We start from the raw sequence: 26,364 nt of genomic DNA, 5'->3' as shown, positions 1-26,364 counted from the left end.
AACCGGTCCTTCCAGCTATTTAAACAACTCCTTCATAGGTCACCTTTGTGTTCACCATGTGTAAGTGGGTCAGAGAGGTGTTGACTCTGTGTTCAATAACATCTCATTCTTTAGACGAGACCAGAATATTGGGGGTATTAGAATCAAAAATGTGGACTTTAAGGTTAGCCTCTATGCAGATGATATCAGCCTTACAATTACCAGACCCCAAACTTCTCTGCCCAATTTGTTTCTATTACTGGACAAATTTTCTTGTGTATCAGGCTTGTCTGTAAACATTTCTAAATCCCAGGCCTTACCTTTAAACACCCCTAAACATGTAATTAAACTATTGGAACTTAATTTCCCATTTATCTGGAGACATTCCTTCATTGAATACTTGGTGGTTAATATCACTCCGGTATATACGTCTCTTTACAAGTGTAATTACCCCAACCTAATTAGAAAATTGGCAAAGGACCTTGAGGAGTGGTCCAGGTACGCTATATAGTGGTTTGGGAGAATCCACTCAGTAAAAATGACTTTAGTACCCAGAATTTTGTATCGGTTTCGTACACTACCGGTAACGATTAAGATAAGAGATATTAATTATCTTCAAACTAAACTTAACAAATTCATTTGGGCCCATAAACCACCACGTATCAATAGGAGGACTATGTATAGGCCTCCATTACAAGGTGGTCTAGGTTTACCGAATTTATTATTGTACTATAAAGCTGCGAGGATCTCCCAGACCACCCAATGGCATCTACCGCGTCATGAGAATAGATGGGTCCATTTAGAGACACTTTTAGCACACCCCACTGACCTGTCTTTTTATTTATGGGCAGATAGAACACAGGTTAAATCAGTCCCCGTGCTTAGCTCTGTGCTGAAACATACCATTTGGACATGGCACGACAGCCGCGGGAAATTCCAACCGGCCGGATCTCATAGTATTCTCACTCCATTACACAATAACCCGCTCTTTCTCCCTGGCTATGCTACTCCGGCGTTTCAATGGTGGAAAGCAAATGGCATCAATAGAATACAAGATATGTTACTGACTATGGGTATTAAATCATTTCAGTATTTACAATTTGTAAAATCTATGCCAGAGAGCGAGACTTATAGATACTCACAGTTACTACACTTCATTCGTTCTGTTGATCCCTCTTTTAAATCTAGACCTCCAACCCTGTTGGAAACCTGCTCTCAACGAGCTGGGAAACTGCAAGGTACCATTTCTTTACTATATAGATATTTAGTCTCTATAGATGTGGAAAAGCCCCTTAAATAATGCTGGACTGGGAGAAAGATTTGGGGCGTTCTATATCTCAACAAGAATGGTCGCTAATATGGAATACTGTTTCCAGGATATCCCCTAACACTGCCATTGGAGAATCTACATATAAAGTGCTGATGCGTTGGCACCTCACACCAGCTAGGAAACATCGCTTTGATCCTTCCACTCCCGATTCTTGCTTCAGGGGTTGTACAGCAGTTGGTGATTATCTACATATCTGGTGGACTTGTCCAGTGGCAAAACAATATTGGGCAGAGGTTTATAGCTTACTTGAGCGAGTATTTCAAACGCATATAGTCCCTGAAGCCACTACGGCTCTTTTAGCCTGCCCATCCAAAGCCCTTACGAAACTCCAGAATACCTTGATGAGTCAAATCTTAGCTGCTTCACGAACCAATTTAGCGAAACACTGGCTACAACACACTATTGATATTCATGCTGTCACTGCAAAAATTACTCAAACACAGAATATGTTATATTTAACAGCTTTATTAGAAGACAGGGTAGAGAGACATATGCAAATTTGGGCCCCATGGAATGTGTTTCTACAACCTTGAGCAAAACAATGCGTTTAATGTATGTTATACTACTTGGAGTTGTACTGTTGTGAACTAATTGCAATGTTCTGTACTGGAAAAGATATTTATGTTATTCTCTATCAATGTATCTATTTTTGAAAAATAAAAGAGATTAAAAAAAAAATAAATAACATCTCATTCTTCACTTATGTTTGCAGTCACAAAGTCTGCTTTGACAGTGCTTGGTACATGACCAGACTTTTATTAATCTAAATTTTTTAATACCCTTTTTTTAACTGAGCTGTTGTCTCCTTGGTTGTATAGTGCATTTGACTATTGGCTGCTTCAAGTAAATGTTTAGCAATAAACCACATTTACTAAACCCATTTTTCAATGCCTGTGGACTAGTAGTTGGTCAGATTTCAGACCATTGTCCTACAGGAGATTGCTATTATCATACAGGCCACTTAAATGTTGCTCGACCTTAAAGGAAAACAAAACCCTAAAAATAAATATGGCTGAAAATGCTATATTTTATATACAGAACTTATTGCACCAGCCCTCAGCTTCTCAATAGCAGCAATGATCCAGGACTTCCAACTCACCACAAGGGGTCAACATCTTGGAAAGTCTCTACGACACTCAAATGTTCAGTGGACTCTGTGTTCTGTATATTTTGAGTCTGTCCCTAAGCTCAGTAACTGACTGCAGAACAGAGCAAAAAAGAAGGGTTCCTACTGGGACATATTTGGGGGGGCACAAATCTTCACTGCTAAAGGGCTCTGGTTGCCTTCCCCTGGTATAGAAGCCCAAAACATAATGTACAACATTTCTAGCCAACTTCTTTAATATTGTTAGATATTTTGTAAGATCCTCTGTGTTGTTTAGTCAATCGGAAAATGAAACCCCAAAGCCACATGAATGGCAGCAGTACATTTTGGTTCAGATGCATTATTATCAATGCATTATTATTATAGCTTTCCTCAAATTTTATATACTGACTTTCATACTTCCCTCTGTGCAGGCTCTAAGCAGGTTAGAATGCTCCTGCTGCAGGTACATTTTCCATTTTCAGCAGCTTTTTACTGGCTACTTCCCAATTAAGTCTTGTAACACACCTTGATTCATATTGTAAATGCGTTCTGACATGCTGAGGTTGGCTATTGGGTTACGATAAGAGAGTTGTAGCTATAAAACAGAGACTTCTTAGAAAAACGAAGCAAAAGACGTATACATGGCAAACTGTGTTTTGTATTGACATGCAAGTCGACCCGCATCCAAACCTAACCTGATCCCTCCCAAACTGAACCCCCTCCCTGACTCGGCAGCTCTATTTATGATGTCAAAATGGTGCAGGTACATAGATATAAATAAAGGCTTCCACTGTCTGAAGCAGTGTAAGGTCACAGGTGGGGAGAGAGCCTAATGGAAAGCTCAACCTAAGCCTGTCCGTGACCCAGTAATCTGTGTAAGTCGGCCTGATCCTCTGATGTCAAGTGGGCTTGCACATCACTAGTGTTTTGAATTAGCTGCCCTCTAGTGGAGAAATGTGGCATTAAAACTGTTCTGGCTGTCTGTCACCACTCCTAATGATTGAGAGAACAGTACCTAAGGAGGCTTGCAATGAGCAGTGTCAGGCTTTCTTTTTGTAAAGGTTCATCGGGCTACTGCAGCACCCATAATGCCTCTCCTTATAAGTTATCAGCTTCCAGGACTCTGTCTTGTTCTATCGTAACATTCTACTTTCCACTGTTTGGCTTGTTGCAAGATTTATTGGAAGTGTGATTTATGTACACAGTATCCTTTATCCATAAGTATTAATCGATTTTCAACTCTGACATGCTGCTCTGCTTTTCGTCAAATGAAAACAATTGTAGTGAGGGCAAATATAATATATATACAGTCATATGAAAAAGTTTGGGAACCCCTCTAAATGATTTGTAGTTTTGTTTATAATTAGCTGAGCTTTCAAAGTAGCAACTTCCTTTTAATATATAACATGCCTTATGGAAACAGTAGTTTTTCAGCAGTGACATAAAGTTTATTGGATTAACAGAAAATATGCAATATGCATCATAACAAAATTAAGACGGGTGCATACATTTGGGCACCCTAACAGAGATATTACATCAATACTTAGTTGAGCCTCCTTTTGCAAAGGTAACGGCCTCTAAACTCCTCCTATTGCCTTTGATGTCTCTGGATGGCGGTATTCTGACCATTTGTCCATACAAAATCTCTCCAGTTCAGTTAAATTTGATGGCTGATGAGCACGGACAGCCTGCTTCAAATCATCCCATTGATTTTCGATGATATTCAAGTAGGGGGACTGCGGCGGCCATTCCAGAATATTGTACTTCTCCCGCTGCATAAATGCCTTTGTAGATTTCCAAGTGTGTTAAGGGTCATTGTCTTGTTGGAATATCCAACCCCTGCTTAACTTCAACTTTGTGATTGATGCTTGAACATTATCCTAAAGAATTTGTTGATATTGGGTTGAATTCATCCGACCATCCAGTTTAACAAGGGCTCCAGTCCCTGAACTAGCCACACAGCCCCACAGCATGATAGAACCTCCACCAAATTTGACAGTAGGTAGCAGGTGTTTTTCTTGGAATGCGTTGTTCTTCCTCCGCCATGCAAAGTTCTTTTGTTATGACCAAATAACTCATCAGTCCAAATCACTTTGTTCCAAAATGACTGTGGCTTGTCTAAATGAGCTTTTGCATTCAACAATAGACTCTGTATGTGGCGTGAGTGCAGAAAGGGCTTCTTTCTAATCACCCTGTCATACAGATGTTATTTGTGCAAATTGCACTGATGATGTACAGATACACCATCTGCAGCAAGATGTTCTTGCAGGTCTTTGGAGGTGATTTTTGGGTTGTTTCTAACCATTCTCACAATCCTCGGCATATGCTACTCCTGTATTTTTCTTGGCCTGCCAGACCTGGGGTTTACAGCAATTGTGCCTGTGGCCTTCCATTTCCTGATAACATTCCTTACAGTTTGAAACTGACACCTCTGAGAGACTTTTGTAGCCTTCCCCTAAACTATGATACTGAACAATCTTTGTTTTCAGTTGCATTGAGTATCCCATGCTGTCACTCTTCAGAGGAGAGTCAAACAGAAGCACAACTTGCAATGGGCCACCTTAACCCTTTGCCTGCCAAGCACATACGCTTACGTGCTGGCAGGCAAATGCTATGGCTGCCAAGAAGGTCCATCATACGTTCTTTTGCATCCAAGCTATTCTCTCTGCGTAGGTGGCTTTTGCCGCCTCCGCAGAGAGTGGGGAGGGAAGACAGCCCTCTGGGCTAGGGGGCTGTCACGTTGGATGTGCGACACGATCTTCGCAAATCCGACTTCAAAGTAGCAGATGCAATCGCATGGAGCGTCTGCTACTTCACTTACCTCCTCCTTACTGCAGAGCCACCGAGGCACTGCCTACACAATGTCCAGGGCCCTCCAGGGATGGCAGGGATCCTCCTGCTCCAAAAACAGTGCACGTTTTTTTTTACACACTTACAGTACATTTATACACTTAAGCTGGCCATAGACACAAAGATCCGATCGTGCATATCATCGTACGATCGGACTTCTCCCGACCTGCCACTAACCATTCCGATCAAATAAAGTAGAAAATAACAGATCAGCCGATGTTCTGCCCCTGACAGCAATCGTACGAAAGTTAAGTCCGACCAAAGCTAGTGACAGTCTCCCTCTGAAAATTGTACGTTCGGCAATACATGCAGAGATATTATCGGCAGCCAACAGAAATCTTCTAACCTGTCCGATCGACCAAGCGACCGATCGCCGGACGAAAAATGACGGGACTTCTCCACACACGGTTCGATCTTTGTGTCTATGGCCAGCTTTACACACACATTTTAGTAAAGATTGGTATTTTTTTTTATCTTTGCACACTTGCTCCCTTTTGCACACTTATTTACATATATTTACACACATTTAGAAGTACGTATACACAAAAACACAAACAGGTCTCTCTTTATTTATTTATTTTTTTACTTATTCATTGTGCCGTTATCTTTTATCCAATCCAAAGCAGTCTTTACAAGAGCATTCAGGGATGTTCAGTGAGTCTCCCTCAGTTCTGTTTCTAGAGAGAGAGAGATCACACGCTTGCTTGCTCACACATACTGTTTATTTATATTATAGATATATTTAAAAGGACAAAATGTTCTTGTCTTTCTATTACAATTAAGATAGGAAAATCAAAATATTTTATCCGGAAAACACCAGGTCCAGAGCAAATAAGTTACATACCTGTAATGTGTTTGAAAGTGGTTAAACAACTGTTTCAACAACTGTCCACCTGATCTATCCATAAATAGTCAACCCCCCCCCCCCCCCGATATAGCCGTCTTATTTCTAATAAATTTTTGTACTATATTAACCTAAACTTAAAAATAGTTCAGTTGTGGGAAAGAAAACTGAAAATTCTAGATCTGCATCTGCCGTCCAATTTACATGCACAGTTTGGCAGCGTATGTTTATTTGTTCATTCGGTCAAAGTTATTTCATCAGTGTTTTCAAACATCTTATGACATCTTAGGTTGAGCATAGTGCTGTCAGGCCACACCTTATAACTTCTCCAGAAGTTAATTTAAAAAAAACCCTGGCTTCATGTTAAATTGCTGTTTGTGCTGTGTATTCTGTGCCTTTTCTTCTTTTTCGGCTTTGAATGGCTGCCCCCATGGCTACACAGCAGCTTGTTTATAGAAACTATAGTAGTCTTTCTGGAGCAGATGCACCAGTTTTACTAGTGCACTTTAAGAATACATTATATTTTCATTACTGAAACATTTTTTTATTTTTACTGTCCCTTTAAGTATGACATCTTGGTTAAGGTCAAGTTCAGACCTGTTCTTAGGGATACAAACATACTTCAAACAGGCAGAGGTACAGTAATCACAACTTACTATATTAGCTTGTTCTTTTAGCACTGTTTATGGATTACAATACAGAGGTGTCTTAATCAAATGACAGTTGAATTAATTGTTGGTGTGTTCCATTTAGTTATGCCAATTTTTTGTTTACTTAACCAGGGACAAAAATTACAGTTTTGCTATCTGATTGCACATAACTGGAAGAAATGCAGCTTGATTTCAGCCAATAAGTCGCATCTCTTCCTTTATTTTGATTTAGATTTCATGTAGTGAAACTTGAGCCAGTGCTCAATACTTATGTGGCTAGAAAAATATACCTTTGAAATTTTTATAGGAAGTCCATGGATTTGGTGTAGCAAAATTGTCTCACTTTGTGCCCTACTATTGAACACCATTGTCATTTTAAAGCTGCTAAAGAACAATCGGGCCCATCAAGCAGTAGATTAATATTCGAGTATGATCTTAAGAAAGTTTTATTTTTAGCATTTCCCGTTATATATTTTGAGGAAAATAAGTGAGAATCACTACTGTTGCTAGGATGTGTTCCGATTATGATCTGCAAAAGCATTCGTGTCATTTTAAAGTAGTCATATGTTGCTTTATACAAACCACTGATATAGTGGTTGCTTCAGTTTACAAAAAATTATGCAAAATTTGCATATTCAGCTTTTGCCAACATTCATATAGAAGAGGGATTACCGTATGTAACATGGCAAATGATTTGCTTATGACTTTGTTTATACTGTATATTTTAATACTGAAGTAATCTGTCATTTATTTGCTGCTTACCTTAGTATAGCAATACATATTTGGACTGCTATTAACTCCAGCTGTATTAATTTCTTAATCAAATTGTGTTGGCATTTTTATAACATTCCTTCTGCTATTTACTAGGTGTTTGGCTTGTTTTGCTTAAAGTAAATTTAGGTCAGTTAAGTCAGTGAGGAATCAGAGGCTGTTAATCTTTTTTTTTTCTCTGCTGCAAGTCTATAATTCTCCTGTAATTTGTTCTTTGATTTTGCATGTAATTCTCATAACATAATTAATTTTTTTGCTAATGAAGATTGCAACCTGTTTTGGGATGCCACAAGTTAGATATTGTTGGTTCTGCATTCCAGACAGAACAGAAATGGTAATCTCATTTGTGAAAGACAAAACAGAGCAGAGGGAGAGCCAGAACAGAGATTTTTTTTATGGCTTCACCATGCACTGCCTCCCTCCAAGTTAAGGGTTCATGGTCTTTTAGAAAAGTTGTGACACTCTTTGTTACAAACCGCACCTGTGCAATAAGTGCTTAAGCATTTTCATGTCCAATTTTCCTTGGCACTTCATTAGAGCATGATCAAGTGCCAGGGAAATATCGTATAAAGTCTTTATTGCAAGGGTGCTGCCGGGTAACTTCGCAATATGCCTTAAAGGAGAATTCAACCTGGACGGGGGAAAAAAACCTTCCCCCCCCCTCCCCTGTGTAGGCCCCCCTGGGCAAATGCTCCTAACTTATTACCCCTCGGCGCCGGTCCTCTGCTGCAGAGTTCACGGGCACCATTTTCTCCCGAGCGCTCTTCTTCCTGCTTTGACCAGCGTTTTTTGGCACATGCGCAGTACGAGGCATTTACTGGTAAGGATCTTCTGCGCATGCGCCTGAAAGTCACATCGATCTTCTTTTTCGGAAACTTTGTGACTTTCGGGCGCATGCGCAGTTGGAGTCATTTGCCGGTACGGAGCTGCTGCGCATGCGCCCGAAAGTTTTCGATCTTCTTTTTCAGAAAATTTGTGACTTTTGGCGCATGCCCAGTAGATCCTTATCGGTAAATGCCTCCAACTGCAGAAAAAGTGTATTTACAGCGGTTCTAGATGGGGGTGATTTTGGGCTTGTTATTCCAATCATATTGTAGTGTGCCCTCTGTTGACTTTTTATTTTGTATGCTTTGTACCATCTCTGTTAAAGAGATGGGCTACTAAGCTGGTAAAAGGTATGGAAAATCTTGGCTATGAAGAAAGACTGGCCAAATTGGGGATGTTCACGCTGGAAAAGTGGCGTTTTAGGGGTGATATGATAACTATGTTTAAATATATAAGGGGATCATATAATCTCTGTAATGCTTTATTTACCAGTAGGTCTTTCCAGCTGCCACAAGGTCACCCATTCTGTTTAGAAGAAAAGAAGTTCCGCCTAAATATTCTTTAAGAAGGGGTTTTATGGCTTTTTAGCAAGTGAGGGAATACAGGGTTATGGAAGATAGCTCATAGTACAAGTTGATCCATGCTCTAGTCAGATTGCCATTTTGGATTCAGATTTTTTTCCCCCTCTGAGGCAATTTGGAGAGGCTTCAGATGTTTTTTTTTTTTTTTTTGCCTTCCTCTGAATCAACTGGCTGTTAGGCAGGTTAAAAAAAGTTAAAAGGTTGAACTTGATGAACATGTGTCTCTTTTTCAACCAGTTTTGGAAGAGAGCTACAAAATTAGTGGACATGTAAAGTAACAGCCTGGTGACAGTTATGTGGTTGTCTACTTAGTTGTTCTATCAAAGTGTGTTGTGTTTTATCAAGTGTAATGCTATACCTTTTCGCTTCTAATAAGAATAAAATTAGGATTGAACACCACACGCCTTTTAAACAATAGACAACATTTATTATGTGCAATAGATTAGCTGCAATCGTACAAGGTAGAATGCTATATTTATTCTGTAGAATGTTTTCCATACCTGAGTAACCGCTCTAGAAGCTCTGTTTGTTTAGGATAGCAGCTGCAGTATTAGCTTGGTGTGACATCACTTCATGCCTGAGTCTCTCCCTGCTCTGAGCTCAGATTACAGCAGAGAAGGGGGCAGGAAGAGGAGAAAACTGAGCATGCTCTTGCCCAGGGCAATGAGGTTTAAGTTGAAGGCAGGAAGTCTGATACAGAAGCCCATGTGTACACAATAAAAGGAAAGAAATGCAGTGTTTATTTTGAGAGGACTGAAAGAGCAGCACTACATTGAGGGTTTACAGGTATATTTAGGTGGACCTTTCTGATGAAGCTGGCTTAGACCTTTCCTTCTCCTTTAAGAATTGGTGAAACTGCAGATTTTTGTAATAGTCTCTGTGCCCCAGACATCTCTAATAATTGAAAAAAACAAAGTGCAAATATTTCCTTGTGGCTTCAATTAAAATTACAATAGTAATGTAGGTTAGATGTGTATGTAAAGTCCTGAGAGATGCAAAAAGGAATACTCTTGGATTCAAACAGACATTTTAAAGTGAAAGCTAAGCCTAGACCACACTACCCAGTTCCCACCAGACCCAATGGTGGGAACTGGGTAGTAATCTCTCCCAACTTTCTAGCAGTTGTTCAAAGTATCAGTAATACTAAAAATGAAAGTTAACTGTTTTTCTAATCAAAAGTAGCCTGCTGCATGTGTGAAGTATCTTTAAGTACAAAATTCATGCTTTCTACAAATAGTCTGCACATTAATTCAGGATCAGCTGTCATTGTGTAAAACATTATTTTTTTCCAGGTGTTGTAATTGTATCAGAAATGTGTATCTGTTAACTATGAGTCTTGACTGAATTGCCCATAAAAGCTGCCCATTATGCCACTAGCCAATCATTTGCCTCCATGTGTATCCTTTTTCACTTTTACCTTCTCCCAAATTCACTTTAAGTGGCTGAGCAAAGCTAAATGAAAACGACAAGTCATTTGGGTCAGTGGAGTTACTTCTAGACACAGGAATAACCAAAATAAATGTGAAGTCCTTTTGTTCACATCTTTTGTACTAAATAAGTTATCACTACTAGTAAAGAAACAAGTTACTATGGTTAAGGTGCAAAGTTGTATTACGACTGGAGACGTTTCAGCTTTGGCTTCCTGCTCTGTTAGACTGTTGTATACCTGTTATGGGAGGGGTGCTGCTCTGGTGTCCATTCTCATATGTGCACTTTTCTTACAGACTAACAGGGATGCCAAAAGAAAAATATGACCCTCCTGATCCTCGCAGAATTTATACCATCATGTCGGCAGAGGAGGTGGCCAATGGAAAAAAGTCACGCTGGGACGAGTTGGAGATTTCTGGTGAGCATTTCAGTGCTATGATCAGTATGATAAAACATTCTGTAGCCCTATACATAGATGATATTGTGGGGAAAAAAAACATCTTGGAAGGATTAAGGAATTGGTTGATTAATTACGATCAGAATATGTAAATGACCAGCTATTGAGTGTACAGTCTTTATTTATAAAGTAGAGTCAATAAGGCATGATACAACCAGTGGTTATAATGTTCATTGTTACATAATATGTGCCTTAGTTTAATAGTGCCATCTGTCTTAATGGCAAAGCATATAGAATAACAGAAATATAGAATAAACCTGTTATGTACTATAATCTAAGTCTAAAATGAAACTAAAGTTGGCCATGCACAGGCTTTTTAGAAAGTCAGCAGCTTATTGGCTCGTGTATGATGCCAGCCAACATCTCTGCCTGAGTGATATCTGGCCAAAATTGGACATATTGTTCAGGTTTGTGTTGATGCAGTCCTCATATGAACCACCTGCATAGCTCTGCTTATGATATGACGATTGACCCAAGGGCAAACAATCATATCAGTCAGATATTGTTCACCTCAATGTGCTTGGAATAGACAATGAAATTAGTGTTGCAAAACCTGCCTCACTTAAATCTTGAAAACATTTTAGCAACTTTTCTGGTTGGATATGAAAATCCTAGAGTTCTCTGGTTCCCAGGTAGGTAGACACTTGTCTGTTTTGTCTTGTGCACTTTACTACTACTACCTCCAATGTGATTTAAAATGTTCTGAGAGGTGAAGAAACCGTATGACTATGCTTTTTATATCTTATAATTTTTTTTTTAAATTACTTTTAAATTTAGGTAGGGTGCGGAGCTTGAGTATGTCACTCTGGAGCTTGACGCACTTGACAGTGTTGCACCTCAGCGATAACAACCTTTCTCGTATTCCACCTGATATTGCCAAGCTCCATAATCTAGTTTATCTGGACCTTTCATCCAATAAACTCAGAAGTTTACCAGCAGAGCTAGGGAACGTAGTGTCTCTCAGGTGAGTTTGTTTTTTTTGATCAGCAGGAATGTGATGTTAAAAAGAACTATAAAGAATGTCAAGTCCCTTATAACAATAGTGATTGGCATTAGGACCCAAATACAAAACATATTTGCCAGTAATGTTAAAAACAAATCAATGTGCTGGCAACAGGGGATTATTAAGACCTCCTGGTGTGTGCACTGTGCATTCTTGTAAATGGGAAAACTGACTCTGCTTCTGTTGAGTAGCCTGTGCATTTTTTATTTTTTTTTTTAATAAAAAATAATGGAGGGGGGGGTTTGATGTGAACTTTGTATTTCTTGGGTAGTTGGTGTTTTGGCTGTCAGTTATCAGTTTTACTATGCAAAATGTCTACATTTTCCAAAATTTGATTTTCAGGGAATTGCTTTTAAATAACAATCTGTTACGGGTTTTACCTTTTGAACTGGGGCGACTGTTCAGGCTTCAGACCTTGGGGTTAAAAGGTGAGTGATCTCGGATTGTTTTATAAAATGTAGCTTTTTCTGTTTTAATAGAATTTGTAGTGCAGTATTACAATTTAACCATTTGGGTGATGTTCTTTAAAGGAGGTATATGTCATATTAATGTAGCAGTTATTGTTTATCACTGACAAATGCTATACTTGTTAGACTATACTTGCTGTAACCACTTCCTTAAAGCATTTACACAGCAGTAAATGAGAGACAGAAAGTAATACTGGCATGGCTTTCTGAAGTAACCTATAAGTGTGCATGCTAACAGGTGACAGCATAATGTGATATTTTGCCATATTCAGAAAGATAAAGTATGAGGCATAAATTGTCTAGAAGTAAACAGACTGTAAGCCTTTAGCTCCATAACTAGTGCTGGTTAAAATATGGTTCTCTAGTTAGTGTGTTCTATCTAAATATAATTGCAGCAATTGGTTTCCAGCATCAAGCATGCTCTATAAATATAACCTTAGTCCATAAATTCACAAGCCAATAATCAAGGCACTTAAAGTGATGCTGACATTAAAAACTGCTGTTCAATTTATTTCTGTACATTAAAAGTTGCCTATTGATCATGTTGATCGTTTTTCACTGGTAGTACTGCTTTTGTAAGGAATTGTTTCTTGAAGTCCCTAAACCTGACTGTTTTGCCAACCTGACTGTCCCTTCTCAACCTGTTAGTTTCTAATGGTAATGGACTGCACAAATATGGCAGCCTTCTCATAGAGGAGCAAGGGGACCAGATAGGTAATGCAAAAGCATTTGGCAAATACTTGCCACTTTTTTGGTATTTGGCCACAGGGGCATACAGATTCATTGAAGTACATATGTGGCACTGTTCATACTTTGGGAACAGCATAGCAACTAGACTTTATAAATGCTACAACATTTCCTAGCAAGATAACTGATGACATTATAGATTAAGGAATGTATCCAGAAAAGTACTTTATAGTGCACTTATCAGTTTGGTATAATAAGATACTGTGGTGTTCTTATTTATTTTGGTGATAAAGACCATTTAACAATTGCACATTTGAAATATAATTATTAAGTCAACATTTCGGCAATAGTCCTAGCATTGTGGAATTTTTTTTATTAATTTTTAAAAAAGGTGAGTTGACCAAAAACAAACTGCAGCATGCATTTGCTGTACACAGTGCTAATGGACATTTTTTGGGATATGAATTCTGCAGGCAATCCTTTATCACAGGACATTCTTGGCCTGTACCAGGAACCAGACGGGATGCGAAAGCTACTGAATTACATGCTTGACAATCTATCCGGTATGTACAAGGAGTGCAAAAAATTTATATAATTTGAATGTGTAAATTTATGTTGGTTGATGCATTACTTGGTAAGTAGACGGAAACAAATTCTTACTGTCTGTTGAAAATAGAGATCGTTTGATAATTACTCTCTGGGATAATATAAAGATTATTTAGTGCTGTAAGATAAATCAGTGCTGTAATCCACCATTTAGTGATGTGCGGGTGCAGCCTAAACCTTATCCTGACCTTCTAGTGTCCACTGGATGCACTCGTTTTTATATACTTTTCTGATGTGCCCCACCCCTTCTTTGACATCATAGTGGGTGTGGTTGGCATAAGTATATAAATGGGATAGTGCAGGGGGTTAGGATAGGGTGGTGTGGGTTCTTTAGGGTCAGCTGCAGGTCGAGTTTTTCCCATGACCACCATCATTCTCTTAAGCCATAGTTTGGCTAAATTTGGGTAACCTTGTTAGGTATTAAAAATTGTGGCCAACGTTTCAACCCTTTTGCAAGTTTCTCAAAAAAATAGGATTGAATATTTGTTGCGGTTATGCACTTTTTCTAAGTAAAAATGCTTGTCTTTTTGAGTTATATATAACAAAAAATCTCGCTAGAATTACATTTTTTAGGTCAGTGTTAACCTGGTCACACATTGACATTCTTTGTCCTATGCAATTTGAGCATTTTAGGAATTATTAATTTGAAATAAATTAATTTGAAATAAATTAATTTGATGGTGCATGAGCATATCTGTTTATCTGTATCCTTGTAAACCCACTTTTGGGAATAGTGATGGACTTATGTGAGTGAGCTACAGAGATTCTCTCTAGTATTAGACTGTTCTGGAACTCTGCAACTCCAAAATATTGAAAAGCACCTTTGTTCAGTCGCCATGGTGATCACATAACACCTGATTTCTTCTTTGGTTAAAGAAACACAAATCAAAAGGAGGGCACTCCAACTAGCAAAAAATATTTTTCAAGTAATGATATACCAAATGTCAGAAGTGCTGATAATCCAGGGATACCACGGGTAGACTTTGCCAAAGGATGAGAATACCCCAACGTTTCGGCACACTAGCCTTTGTCAAAGAATCCCCCTTGACAAAGGCTAGTGTGCGGAAACGTTGGGGTATTCTCATCTTTTGGCAAAGTCTATCCGTCCCTTGTGGTTTGTTTTTTCTCTTTTTGCTTTGAAATTGGTAGTATGTATATACTTGTTAGTACTATTTTGTATAAATTGTCTTTTGTATTAGATATTGATCTACTTGATGCACATTTAATATCTATATATAAAAATAAATTTACTTTTCCCCCTTTGGTCTGTATAGTATTTAGAGTGTGTGAACCCACTATATGCAATATTCTTCTTTGGTTAAGCCTGGGTTACCAAGGACAGGTAAACTTCATGTATTACCTTTTAAGAGGATCTTTCAAAAAAAAAAAAAAAAAGATGAGATTTTAGTCCTATTTTGGTATACATAATCTGACACTCGCAGTGTATAAGACTATTTCGTAATTGTTTACGCACCCATCTTCTTGTTTGTAACCATAAAGTAATTAACTGCCAACTTTATACGTTTGTAATGTGAACTCCTTTCATTCTGTATTTAGCTCATATTAAAAAAAAAAAATGGTTTTGTCTATTACAGTTCATCCAGAACAGCTTCCTCAGAGGCCGTGGATTACATTAAAAGAACGAGACCAAATTCTTCCCTCAGGTATTTCTGCCTCTATCATTCACCCATACAGTTTTTGTAATTTTCTATGTTAAGTTATGTTAAGTCATGAAGTCCCTTCTATATTGTTCCAATTTTGTTCTTTTCACCCTTTAAACAGCTATGCCAAACTTTTATATAACTTGAAATGCAGGAATTATACGTTTAGTAGTGCTTGCAGCTATTTGATTCAGTAAAGTTAAGTAGGAAAAGCTCTTCATCTTAATATAATGTAGCATATCTTAAAACGTATGGCTTAACCTGTTCAAATATAATGTGAATATTAGGTTAGTAAAATGAAGTAGGAGTTCAAGTCAGGCTTTGAAACAAATCAGGTAAAACAGAGGTTACAATTTGTTGTCATTAAACTGCATATAATTCATAATTTTTATTTTATTTATTTTTATTTGTAAAACTGGACAGTTCCCAGTTTGCAGAAATGTAAAGACACCTTTACAATACATTCGTTATCCTGAACCATTAAACAAAGTAACAATAAACATTTACAAACCAGCTTTTGTGAGTACTGTCAATTTTCTTATTCATTCCTTTATCAGGGTTGGGTTTGGTACCCGAGTGGGCAATAGGTGGACACTAAAATTTGTGTAAATTAATCTTTCCCTGCCTATATTATTCCTTTTGTGTCAGGTGGGATTGGTGATGGTTAATCACCTAGGTGACATTTCTGTAGGTCATCCTTGGGGTCCAAACTTTATAAAAGGATTTTTGAGATTCAGATTCAGGCTGGTCAGTTTTTCCAATACCAGGACATTGTCCATTTAAGCTTTTACTAGATGGAAGTCTAGGACTGGGGACTTCCAGGCAGTCGCTATAATGTAGATTAATAATATAAAATGTGTGTTTCAGTTTCCTGAGGTGCTTGTTGCCCTCCTGTGATTGTTTTAGTGCTTCCGCTGGGTTTTTCCTTAACGTTAGACCAGTAACATTTGTTATTAATGTGTAGGATATTCCCACCAGATGTGCAAGTCGCCTTGTTGGCCACAGTTTCTAAAACATAAGGGAGAACATGTTGGGTACCATTTCGCCAGTCGGCTAGGAGCCAAATACCATTGCTGTCGAATTTTTTGGGATGTTTCTTGTAAGGCTATGTTTATAGAGCAATGTACTGTGTCTTTGATGGCAGACCATTAATCTTCCTCCATACATATTCGTAAGTCTTTTTCCCATAGTGAAACAAATTTGAGCTCTTTCAAAGGGATCCTGGTCATATATTATTGAGCGAACACGCTGTTGGGGGAAATCTTGTAGGCACGTTCGTTCTTACTGTATATTGTTGGATTTGGAAACGTTTTCTCTTTCCACAAGGTGCTTAAATAATGTCTTATTTGATGATATCTTAGAAATTCACGTTGTGGAATGTTATATTTCTTCTGAAGTTGTTGCCATGTTAGCATGTGTTTGTTTTTGGTTAGTGAGTATATAGAGTGCAGGTTATTGTTTATCCACCATTGGAAGGAGCCTTTCTTTATTCCTGAAGGAAAGTCATTTTTTGCCACAAAGTTTGCTGCCAGTTTGTGTGGAGAGTATATTCCATGCACTGTAATGATCGTATTCCATATTTTGAGTGAATGCAATATAACTGGGTTATTGCCAATTTTACCAGCTGTTGTTTTGGACCATAAAAGATTTCCAATTCTTTTAATGTCTTGTTCCAGTTGTACCCATAACGGGGTATCTATTGTCCTGTGCTAAATTGAGCCGCTATGAAATAGTTTTTTTTTTAAACTGGGGATTCCCAGTCCTCCTTTATGTCTGTCTGGCAGCTGTTAGAAAGTTTATTTGGGCTCTCTTTCCATCCCTTATGAATTTGTTGATGGCTTTTTGTAGGGATCCTAGCATTCCAGTAGGGGGTAAGACTGGAAGGGTCCGATAAAGCTATAGCGGTTGTGGGAGAGCCGACATTTTAATGGCGGTAATTCCCCCTATGTAGAAAATTAGCCGAACAACACAAGCTAGTATAGCGGGGATCTCCCCTGCAAGTTTATTAGGTCAAGTGATGTAACGTTTCGGATGAAGGGGCACGCCCCCGAAACGTTACATCACTTGACCTAATAAACTTGCAGGGGAGATCCCCGCTATACTAGCTTGTGTTGTTCGGCTAATTTTCTACATAGATACGATTGGGAGAGGTGCTGACCCCTCCAGCCAACACCGGGCTTCGACTATCAGGAGAGACTCTGGGGAAATTAGGTAATTATATTCGCTTTCTGGTAATTCCCCCTAGCCAGGATAGTTTGAGGTTATTCCAGGAGGTTATAATTTTTAAGGTTCTTTGAGCTGTTTTATTATTTGCTGGTTACAATGCGTTGTATGGCTAGGTATGTTATGTTAAGAGCTTCTCTTTGTTGCGTTTACTTTAAGACCTGATATATTTCCAAAGTTATGTAGCTCATCGTATAGGAATGGGAGGGATGACCTAGGTTTTGAGATTGTCAGCATAATATCATCTGCATATAACACATTTATAGTCCACATTGCCCAGTCTGATACCATTTATTTTGCGATGCGCTCGAATTGCAGCTGCGAGGGGTTCGATGGCTAGGGCAAACTGGGGGCGTGACAGAGGACCTGTCAAGTGCCCCTCCCAATCGAGAATTTCGGGGACCTGTCAAGTGCCCCTCCCAATCGAGAATTTCGGGGAGCTGAATCCCATATGATGTACTGCGCTGTATGGTGATCATATAGAGCTTTGATAACGTTGAGAAAATTAATTGGAAAACCATATTTTAAAAGTGTTTTTGTAGCTATGTCCATGACACTGTATCAAAAGCCTTTTCCAGGTCTGATGATTGAAGGAATATTGTTCTTTTTTGCTAAGTGTATTAAGTTAAGCGCATGTTATCGGAGACTTGTTGCCCCGGTATAAAACCTGATTGGTCTCTGTGTATTAAGGTCCCTAGAAAAGAATTCAATTTGGTCATAATAACGGCTTTATGTCTAGATTTGAAATTGGGGGAAGATTCTTGCAGTTTGTGTGGTTTTTCTCTGGTTTGGGGACAGGGGTGCTTTGCCAATGAGGCGAGTTGAGGCTGTCGCCTCAGGCGGCAGCGCTCCAATAGGTACCAGGGGCAGCAAAAATGCTGCTCCTGTTACTTTAAGAGCGAATTTCTGGGGAATTTCTGCTGCTGCCTTAGGCGGCGGAGGGGACAGGATCGCCCCTGTTTGGGGATAACTCCTATGAGTTAAATTTATATTTACGTTGTAGGATATAGTTAAATAATGTGTGGAGCCATGACATTAACCCTTTAAGTGCCAGCAGAATTGACCATTTTGGTTAAGCAAAATGCCAGACGTTTTTGAAACATTTTGTGCTCTCTCACTTTAGGGGCATTTTCTGAGGGGAAACCTAGAGTTTACCTAGGAAAACTATACATTGTTTTTTTCGGGAGAAACTGAGCTTTTTAAATCTTCATGTATTTCCACCTCTGCAAAAAGATTTATAGTGCTAAATACAAAAAAAAAAGAAAAATTCCTATTTTTCACAATATATGAACTTATACCAGAAAAATATTTCATTTTATGCATGAAAATCCAACTGATTTGGAAAGCCTCATGTCTCTCGAACGTGCCAATACCAGATATGTACAGTTTTAGCTAGATTTGGGACATCTTTACAGCAAAAACTCCCGGCAGTATATTACCGAATTTTGAAAGCAGAAGGCAGAAAGTGGCATACTTTAGATTCCAAGGCCACAAAATCCTGAAACAGTAGGTTTACCCCAGAAAACCATATATTTTTGGAAAGTACACATACTGCTGATTCCAAAATGGGTAACTGTCTCTCTACTCCTAACTACCAAATTTCAAAGCTTGTCTGAACGTAGCGGTTTTTTGCAAAATTTATCAAAATTTTGAAAAATCACTTCAAAAGGTTTTATTTTGCTGCTCCGAATATCACACACTATATTAGATACCAAGAAAAAGCACCCTGAATATGATTGCCAGGGGTCCACTGAACAGTTTGATCCCCATTGTCCATAGGTTTACCAAAGTACCTGGCATTTAGAGACCTGTATATGAAGTTAGCACATCCAAATTGTCCCGGACTTTACTTCAGCTACTGAAAAATCAACACATTGATTGCATTTTTTGTGGGGTAAAAACACCGAAAAATAGGTTTACCCCCCAAAACCATATATTTTTGGAAAGGACACATTCTACCAAATCTAAAATGGGTACCCATGCCTTTCTGCTCCAAACTACTGAGTCGCAAGGCTTTCCCAAAATGGTCGGTTTTCGTGAAATATCTGAAAATTGCATCAAAGCTTCAACTTCCCAGCACCATATCACCCATGTATCATTATGTACCAAGTAAAACCACCCTAAATATGATTGCCAGGGTTCCTCCAAACTGTTTGGTGGCCATTGTTCATAGGTTTACCAAAGTATCTGGCATTTAGAGGCCCCAAAATGAAGTTAGCGCATACAAATAGTCCTGTGGGTAACTTCAGCTAATGAAAAATCAACACATTGACTGCATTTTTTGTGGGGTAAAAACACAGAAATATATTTGTACCCCCCAAAACCATATATTTCTGCAAAGGACACATTCTATCGAATCTAAAATGGGTACCCATGCCTTTCTGCCCCAAACTACTGAGTAGCAAGGCTTTCCCAAAACTGTTGGTTTTGGTGAAATATCTGAAAATTGCCTTTAAAGCTTCAACTTCCCAGCACCATATCACCCATGTATCATTACGTACCAAGAAAAAGCACCCTAAATATGATTGCCAGGGGTCTACTAAACCGTTTGATACCCAATAAACATAGATTTACCAAACTATGTGGCATACAGAGACCCCCCCAGTCCAAATAGGGCATATGCATTTTCAAGTATGACACTCTGGCTACTACAACATAAGCACCCAATGAGAGCCCCTAACAGTATGGAAACCCTAGAAAACCACATAGTTACTGAAAGTTCACATTCTGACGAATCTAAAGCAGGTAATTCCATCTTTCTACTGCTAACTACCAAACCGCAAAGCTATGCTAAACATAAGGCTTTTTGTTTAACTTTCTGAAATAGTCACAAAGCTTGCATTTTGCCCCATTATATACCCCACATTTTGTAACGTACCAACAAAAGTCATCCTAAATATGAACGCCAGGGGGGGGAACTGAACAGTTTGATGCCTGATATGAAAGATTTACCAAACTAGGTGGCATACAGAGACACCCAAATGAAAATCATACATATGAATTTTCACGTATGACACTCTGACTGCTACAGTACAAGCACCTGGTATGTGCATTATGCACCATAAGACCACCTAACAGTATGGAGACCCTAGAAAACCATATATTTTCCAAAAGTACACATTCAGACGAATCTAAAGCAGGTAATTACATCTTTCAACTGGAAACTACCAAACCGCAAAGCAATGCTAAACATAATGCTTTTTATGAAATTTCTGAAAATAGTCACAATGCTTGCATTTTACCCCATTATATACCCCACATTTTGTAACATACCAGCATAAAGATCCTAAATATGAACGCCAGGATTGTACTGAACAGTTTGATGCCTGATATGAAAAGACTTACCAAACTATTTTGGACACAGAGACCTCCAAATGGTGTTATAGCAGACAAAATTTCCATGGTCAAAATGAAGTAACAAAGAACAGAGCGAAATGGTATAAAATCACTAAAATCCAACAAAACCGCAAAAATCAATGCTTTTTTTTTTTTTTTTTTTTCGCCTTCTGTAATCAGCAGTCAGAATCAATGTTTGAATATTTTAGCATGGCCAAATAGGTTTTACAGACAGAAAAAGGGGAACAACACCTTCGCAAAGCTGAAAATGTAATAAAATGGCTAAACATGCAATAAAATTACTAAAAATGCACCAAAATCACCAAAATTGCAGTATAATCACCGAAATAACATACAAAAGGTATTGTGCAGTGCAATTAGCGAATATGCTATTCGCAATGGCAATAATACAGTTTTTTCAGGCAAAAAAATAGACACAAAATAGTGTGTGTGTGTGTACAACTGACCAATTGCATGTTGTGTGCGTGTGGGGGTGCTGTGAATGTGTGTGACCCCCCCTGATCCCCCAAAAATGTATGTGATTGTGTGTAAGTGTGAATGTAAGTGTGTAATGGGAAAATAAGTGTGTGGATGGGCACTAACCTGGGGGAAGCAGGTCCAGATCATTGAGGAGGGCTGGAGGAAGAGAATGCAGCGTCTCCCATGCAGATCCATTTGGAGGGGGCTGAGCTACAGTCCAGGAAGTGGAAGCAGCAGCAGGGCACGCATTTTGCATGTGCTTGCTGCTGCATTTGGGGCCCCTGGGCGATCGCGCCTCAGGGACCACTTGTTCCCGGCCCTTGCTCGTTGGCTGGGGAATGAAAAGGAACGGAGCAAGCGGCTTGAAAAGCCGCTCCTCCGTTACCTAACCCTGAAGTGCTGCAGAACGTAGAATCTACGTTCTATGGCATTTCAAGTGCCATTCCTACAGAACGTAGATTCTACGTGGGGTGGCACTTAAAGGGTTAAGATTGTTGAGAACGTTTTGTAGTATTTCCCATACAGGCCATCTGGCCCTGCGGATGTTTTAGCTTTTAATGCTTTTATTGCTTGTTGTATTTCCTGTGGGTTAATTGGGATAACTATGCTCTCTTTTTGGTCCTGCAAACGGCCACCACTCTGTTTTTGTAGGAAAGATGCTAAATATACATTACGATAAGCATGGTGAAAATATTTAGGTGCTGAGGAACTAGAAAAGTGTTTCTTGGAGGAACACAATTTCAGCTCCCATTTGGTTAGTGCCCGAAGGCCATAGATCTCTTAGAAGGGGAATTCAGCCCCTTCACATTGTGTCACACATAACCGTACCATATCTTTATCTGGTAGTGGGGCTGTTGATACTCTTTTAGCATAGTTGCTGCCCATAAAGCATTCTGACAGTTATTGATTGCAATATAACAAACGAATTGCACAATAAACATAAAACAATTTACATATAAACCATTTATAGAATATTGTGTTGAATCATCAACTGTAAGTGAGGTCAGGTGGGGGGGGGGATACCGACCGGTCGGTACCCTTAGTTTACTGTAGCAATAGTTACCCAGACTTGATGTCCTTCAGCCATTGTTTTTAGGGCTCTTATGCCATAAAGGTGAGCTAGATCGGTCACTGTTGCTTTTTGAAGGAGATGGAGGTTTCAGAAAAGTAAGAGGTGTTGCAGACAGTTTGAGCAGAGACAATAGGAGTAGACCATTTTTCGGGGGTTGAGATTGAACGTTTTTGGTTCTGAAAAAAGGTTAACTTGAAGAGGTATCCCCATCTGTATCTGATCCGGTGGGCGATCGTTATTGTAACTGCTTTCATCTGCTTTCTGCGTAGTATGGTTGTGGATGCCAAGTCCATATAGATAGAGTAGCTGTGTCCTTTATATTCCAATTGGGCAGCTGATTGTGACGCATTCATAATTGCTTCCTTGGATTTAAAGGGATACTGTCATGGGAAAAATTTTTTTTTCAAAATGAATCAGTTAATAGTGCTGCTCCAGCAGAATTCTGCACTGAAATCCATTTCTCAAAAGAGCAAACAGATTTTTTTATATTCAATTTTGAAATCTGACATGGGGCTAGACATATTGTCAATTTCCCAGCTGCCCCAAATCATGTGACTTGTGCTCTGATAAACTTCAATCACTCTTTACTGCTGTACTACAAGTTGGAGTGATATCACCCCCCCCCCCTTCCCTCCCCAGCAGCCAAACAAAAGAACAATGGGAAGGTAACCAGATAACAGCTCCCTAACACAAGATAACAGCTGCCTGGTAGATCTAAGAACAACACTCAATAGTAAAAACCCATGTCTCACTGAGACACATTCAGTTACATTGAGAAGGAAAAACAGCAGCCTGCCAGAAAGCATTTCTCTCCTAAAGTGCAGGCACAAGTCACATGACAGGGGCAGCTGGGAAATTGACAAAATGTCTAGCCCCATGTCAGATTTCAAAATTGAATATAAAAAAATCTGTTTGCTCTTTTGAGAAATGGATTTCAGTGCAGAATTCTGCTGGAAGTAGCACTATTAACTGATGCGTTATGAAAAAAACATGTTTTCAGATGACAGTATCCCTTTAAAGTAGTGTACTCTGGCAATTATGTCCTTTGGTGGAGCTCCTTGTATTCTGGGTCCTAGAGCTCGACGGACCCTGTCCAATATTAGTTGATCCGGTGATTGTCTGGCACAAGTTCTGCCAACAATTGTGGGATCTCAGTATGTAAGTCTTGAACAGTGTCTGGGAGGCCCCGAATTCTGATATTGTTTTCTGTGTCTTCCATGCGGTTTTGAAGATCTGTTAATTGTCGTTTTAAATTAACTATAAGTTGGTCGTGTGAGTTAACTTTGTTCAGTATATAGTCAACCTTGTCTTCCACTGCTGCTGTTCTGTTTCCTAGGTCTCGCAATTCCTGCATCACGTGGTCTGTATTTTTCGTTGCCACGGTGGACAACTGTTTGTAGTAGTTGATTGAATTGGCTTATAAGTACTGCATCTCCGGAGTATATTAATGTGGTCTCGAACGAGGAGACTCAGAATCTAAATCCCGGTCAGTCTGTGGGGAGGCTTGAGGACAGGTTTTAGTATTGGCGGCCATCTTGGGTTCTGCTCCTGCATGTGCTGTAGAAGTCCGCGGAGGAGATTCTTTGCGTTTAGTGGTCTGTTTCCTCGATTTAACCTTCTCTGGTCATGTTCCAGGACAATAGCTGCTAGCTTTAATTGTTTTCGTGCCCAGGTAAATGCTTAATATTTGCTTTTTGGTATTGCCAGGAGCGGAACCCTGGAAATCTGTCTGCTCAGGTCAGCGTCATAACCATGCCCTTATAATTCATAATTTTACTGGAAGATCAGCATATTCAGTCTTCTGGGCTGAATCTACCTGTACCTATTTATCAAGTCCACTGTATTTAGCCTATGACGTCTACCATTTTTTCAAGATTCAGCACCAGAGAACAAAGATGCACATGCTAATTTCAATTTGTTTTAGTATTATAAACGTAACTTTTTTTTTATTATGCAATAAAGGTATTGTGCCTAATGCCACAGAGGCTGATTCTTAGTCTGTTGAAAAACACAGGCCTAGAATCAGCCCTGTGATGCTATCTGCCCCTTACCATGCCTGTACCTGGAACCATTGCATTGTTGTAGGCACAAGCAGCAGATTTCTGTGTTCATGCTTTCTTCCCCACAGACCCAGATCAGGCCTGGTGTGGTATAAGGCTTAAGCTTCTGAACTCTTGCTTTGAAACTGAAATAAACAGAAACTGCAATTAGTTGTGAATAGTCAACTGTAGCTAGACTATTGAAGCAAAGGTTTACTGGTTCATGTTTTGTTTTTTTAAAAGCACTAGACATCTTGCATTCTAGAATCTTGGGAGCTCCCTACTGACTTATAATTTTATTGGGTGCATTCTCCCAAAATGTGATTGGCATTTGTTATTTTACTTTGGAGTTTGTTTGGGTTTTTTTTTTTTTTTTTTTTGATTTTTTAGTTGATATCGCAAGTATATTATGTTTTAGTCTGATAATGTGACTACTAAGGGGACCATTAGGCAGCTTCTTGACCATTGGCAACTTTGGTGATGCCTGTTTTAGTCATTCTTTATTTAGTCTCAATTGATCATTTTGGAGCAATAAGCTGTTATAACCAAAGCTGCTTAACAGATATGGTTACTCTTCAGTTTCCTGTGATGCCTTTTGGCTGTGAGTGTGAGACAATAGCTCGTGGAGTATCTACCATACTGCTTGGTCAGTTTTAAGCTAACCAGAAGTTGTAGAAAATCTATTTCCTTATTGCACTTGGTATATTTTCAACCAGCATTTTTTTTGCCAGCAGAGTAGCAGCCTGTCATATAATCGATTAAATTAAGTCTATAAAAGCGAATTTGACTGCTTCAATGCAGGCTGTTTGCTAGCCTAAATTAGGGTTGCCACCTTTATTAAAAAATTTTACCGGCTAGTTGGGGGCAGGCACAAAAGGGGACGGTCCGTGATGCTAAAAGGGGGCGGAGCTACGTTGTGTGCCGCAAAAGGGGCGGGGCAACATCACACAGCGCTGGAAAAAAGGTAAGTTCTTTTCGAATTGGGCAGGCCAGGGGCTTTTTTTAAAGGGTATTTCAAATTACCGGCAATTGCATTGCCGGTAAATTTGCAATACCGGCCCGGCCTTGGCAGGTGTTTTACCGGCTAGGCCGGTAAAATAGCGGCCGGGTGGCAACTCTAGCCTAAATCCAGACCTGTCCTAGTAGCTTCTCATTGACCAAGGTTGCTTAGGAAAACAACTGTGATCAAGCTGGCTGATTCTAGCAGCATACTCTTATGTGAGCATGTAATTGCAGTGGTATTTTCGTGTGGTTCCCTCATTCAGGAACCAGTTACCGAAAGAAAGCTCTTAATTACGGGAAGGCATCTACCCATAATCCATTCTAAGCACATCATTTTAACCTTTTGCTCTAATAATAAAATAGTACCTTGTAATTAACCTGTTTGCATCCATATTTGCTGCAAAACACTACTACTGGGTTTATTTAATGTTAACATTGCCTTTTTTTGTTTTTTTTAGCACACTTGGGTATATAAAATTACAGAAGGATCTCTTATCTGGGAAACCAAATCCAAAGCACTCTGTATAATAGGTCCTATACCTGTATATAAAATGGTCTAGTATCTTTATAGCGCTAGTTTATCACACCTGAGTTCAATTTCAAAGGTTATAAAGCCATTTTTAAAGCTTTGGGACTCCAGCGAACCACAGTGAGAGCCATTATCCACAAATGGCAAAAACATGGAACAGTGGTGAACCTTCCCAGGAGTGGCCGGCCGACCAAAATTACCCCAAGAGCGCAGAGACAACTCATCCGAGAGGCCACAAAAGACCCCAGGACATCATCTAAAGAACTGCAGGCCTCACTTGCCTCAATTAAGGTCAGTGTTCACGACTCCACCATAAGAAAGAGACTGGGCAAAAACGGCCTGCATGGCAGATTTCCAAGGCGCAAACCACTTTTAAGCAAAAAGAACATTAAAGGACCAGTAACATAAAAAAAAAATGTTTAAAAATTCGTTAGACCACAACAAAAAATTAACACCA

The 26,364-nt window shown here is 39.2% G+C and overlaps 1 protein-coding gene across 2 annotated transcripts in view; it reads left to right on the top strand.

Annotated features, from left to right (window-relative positions):
- Window positions 1-26,364, top strand: part of cnot6l.S (CCR4-NOT transcription complex subunit 6-like S homeolog) — a 58,882-nt gene that overhangs the window by 7,927 nt on the left and 24,591 nt on the right. For both annotated transcript variants that reach the window (XM_041576024.1, NM_001094753.1), the window contains 5 exon segments: window positions 10,642-10,763; window positions 11,580-11,766; window positions 12,148-12,233; window positions 13,433-13,522; window positions 15,161-15,229. In XM_041576024.1, the coding sequence (XP_041431958.1) occupies window positions 10,652-10,763; window positions 11,580-11,766; window positions 12,148-12,233; window positions 13,433-13,522; window positions 15,161-15,229 (544 nt within the window). In that variant the 5' untranslated portion in view covers window positions 10,642-10,651.

The sequence above is a fragment of the Xenopus laevis genome, chromosome 1S, assembly GCF_017654675.1.
Source record: "Xenopus laevis strain J_2021 chromosome 1S, Xenopus_laevis_v10.1, whole genome shotgun sequence".
NCBI classification, from domain to species: Eukaryota; Metazoa; Chordata; class Amphibia; order Anura; family Pipidae; genus Xenopus; species Xenopus laevis.
This window is presented reverse-complemented; position numbering and strand designations above follow the sequence as displayed.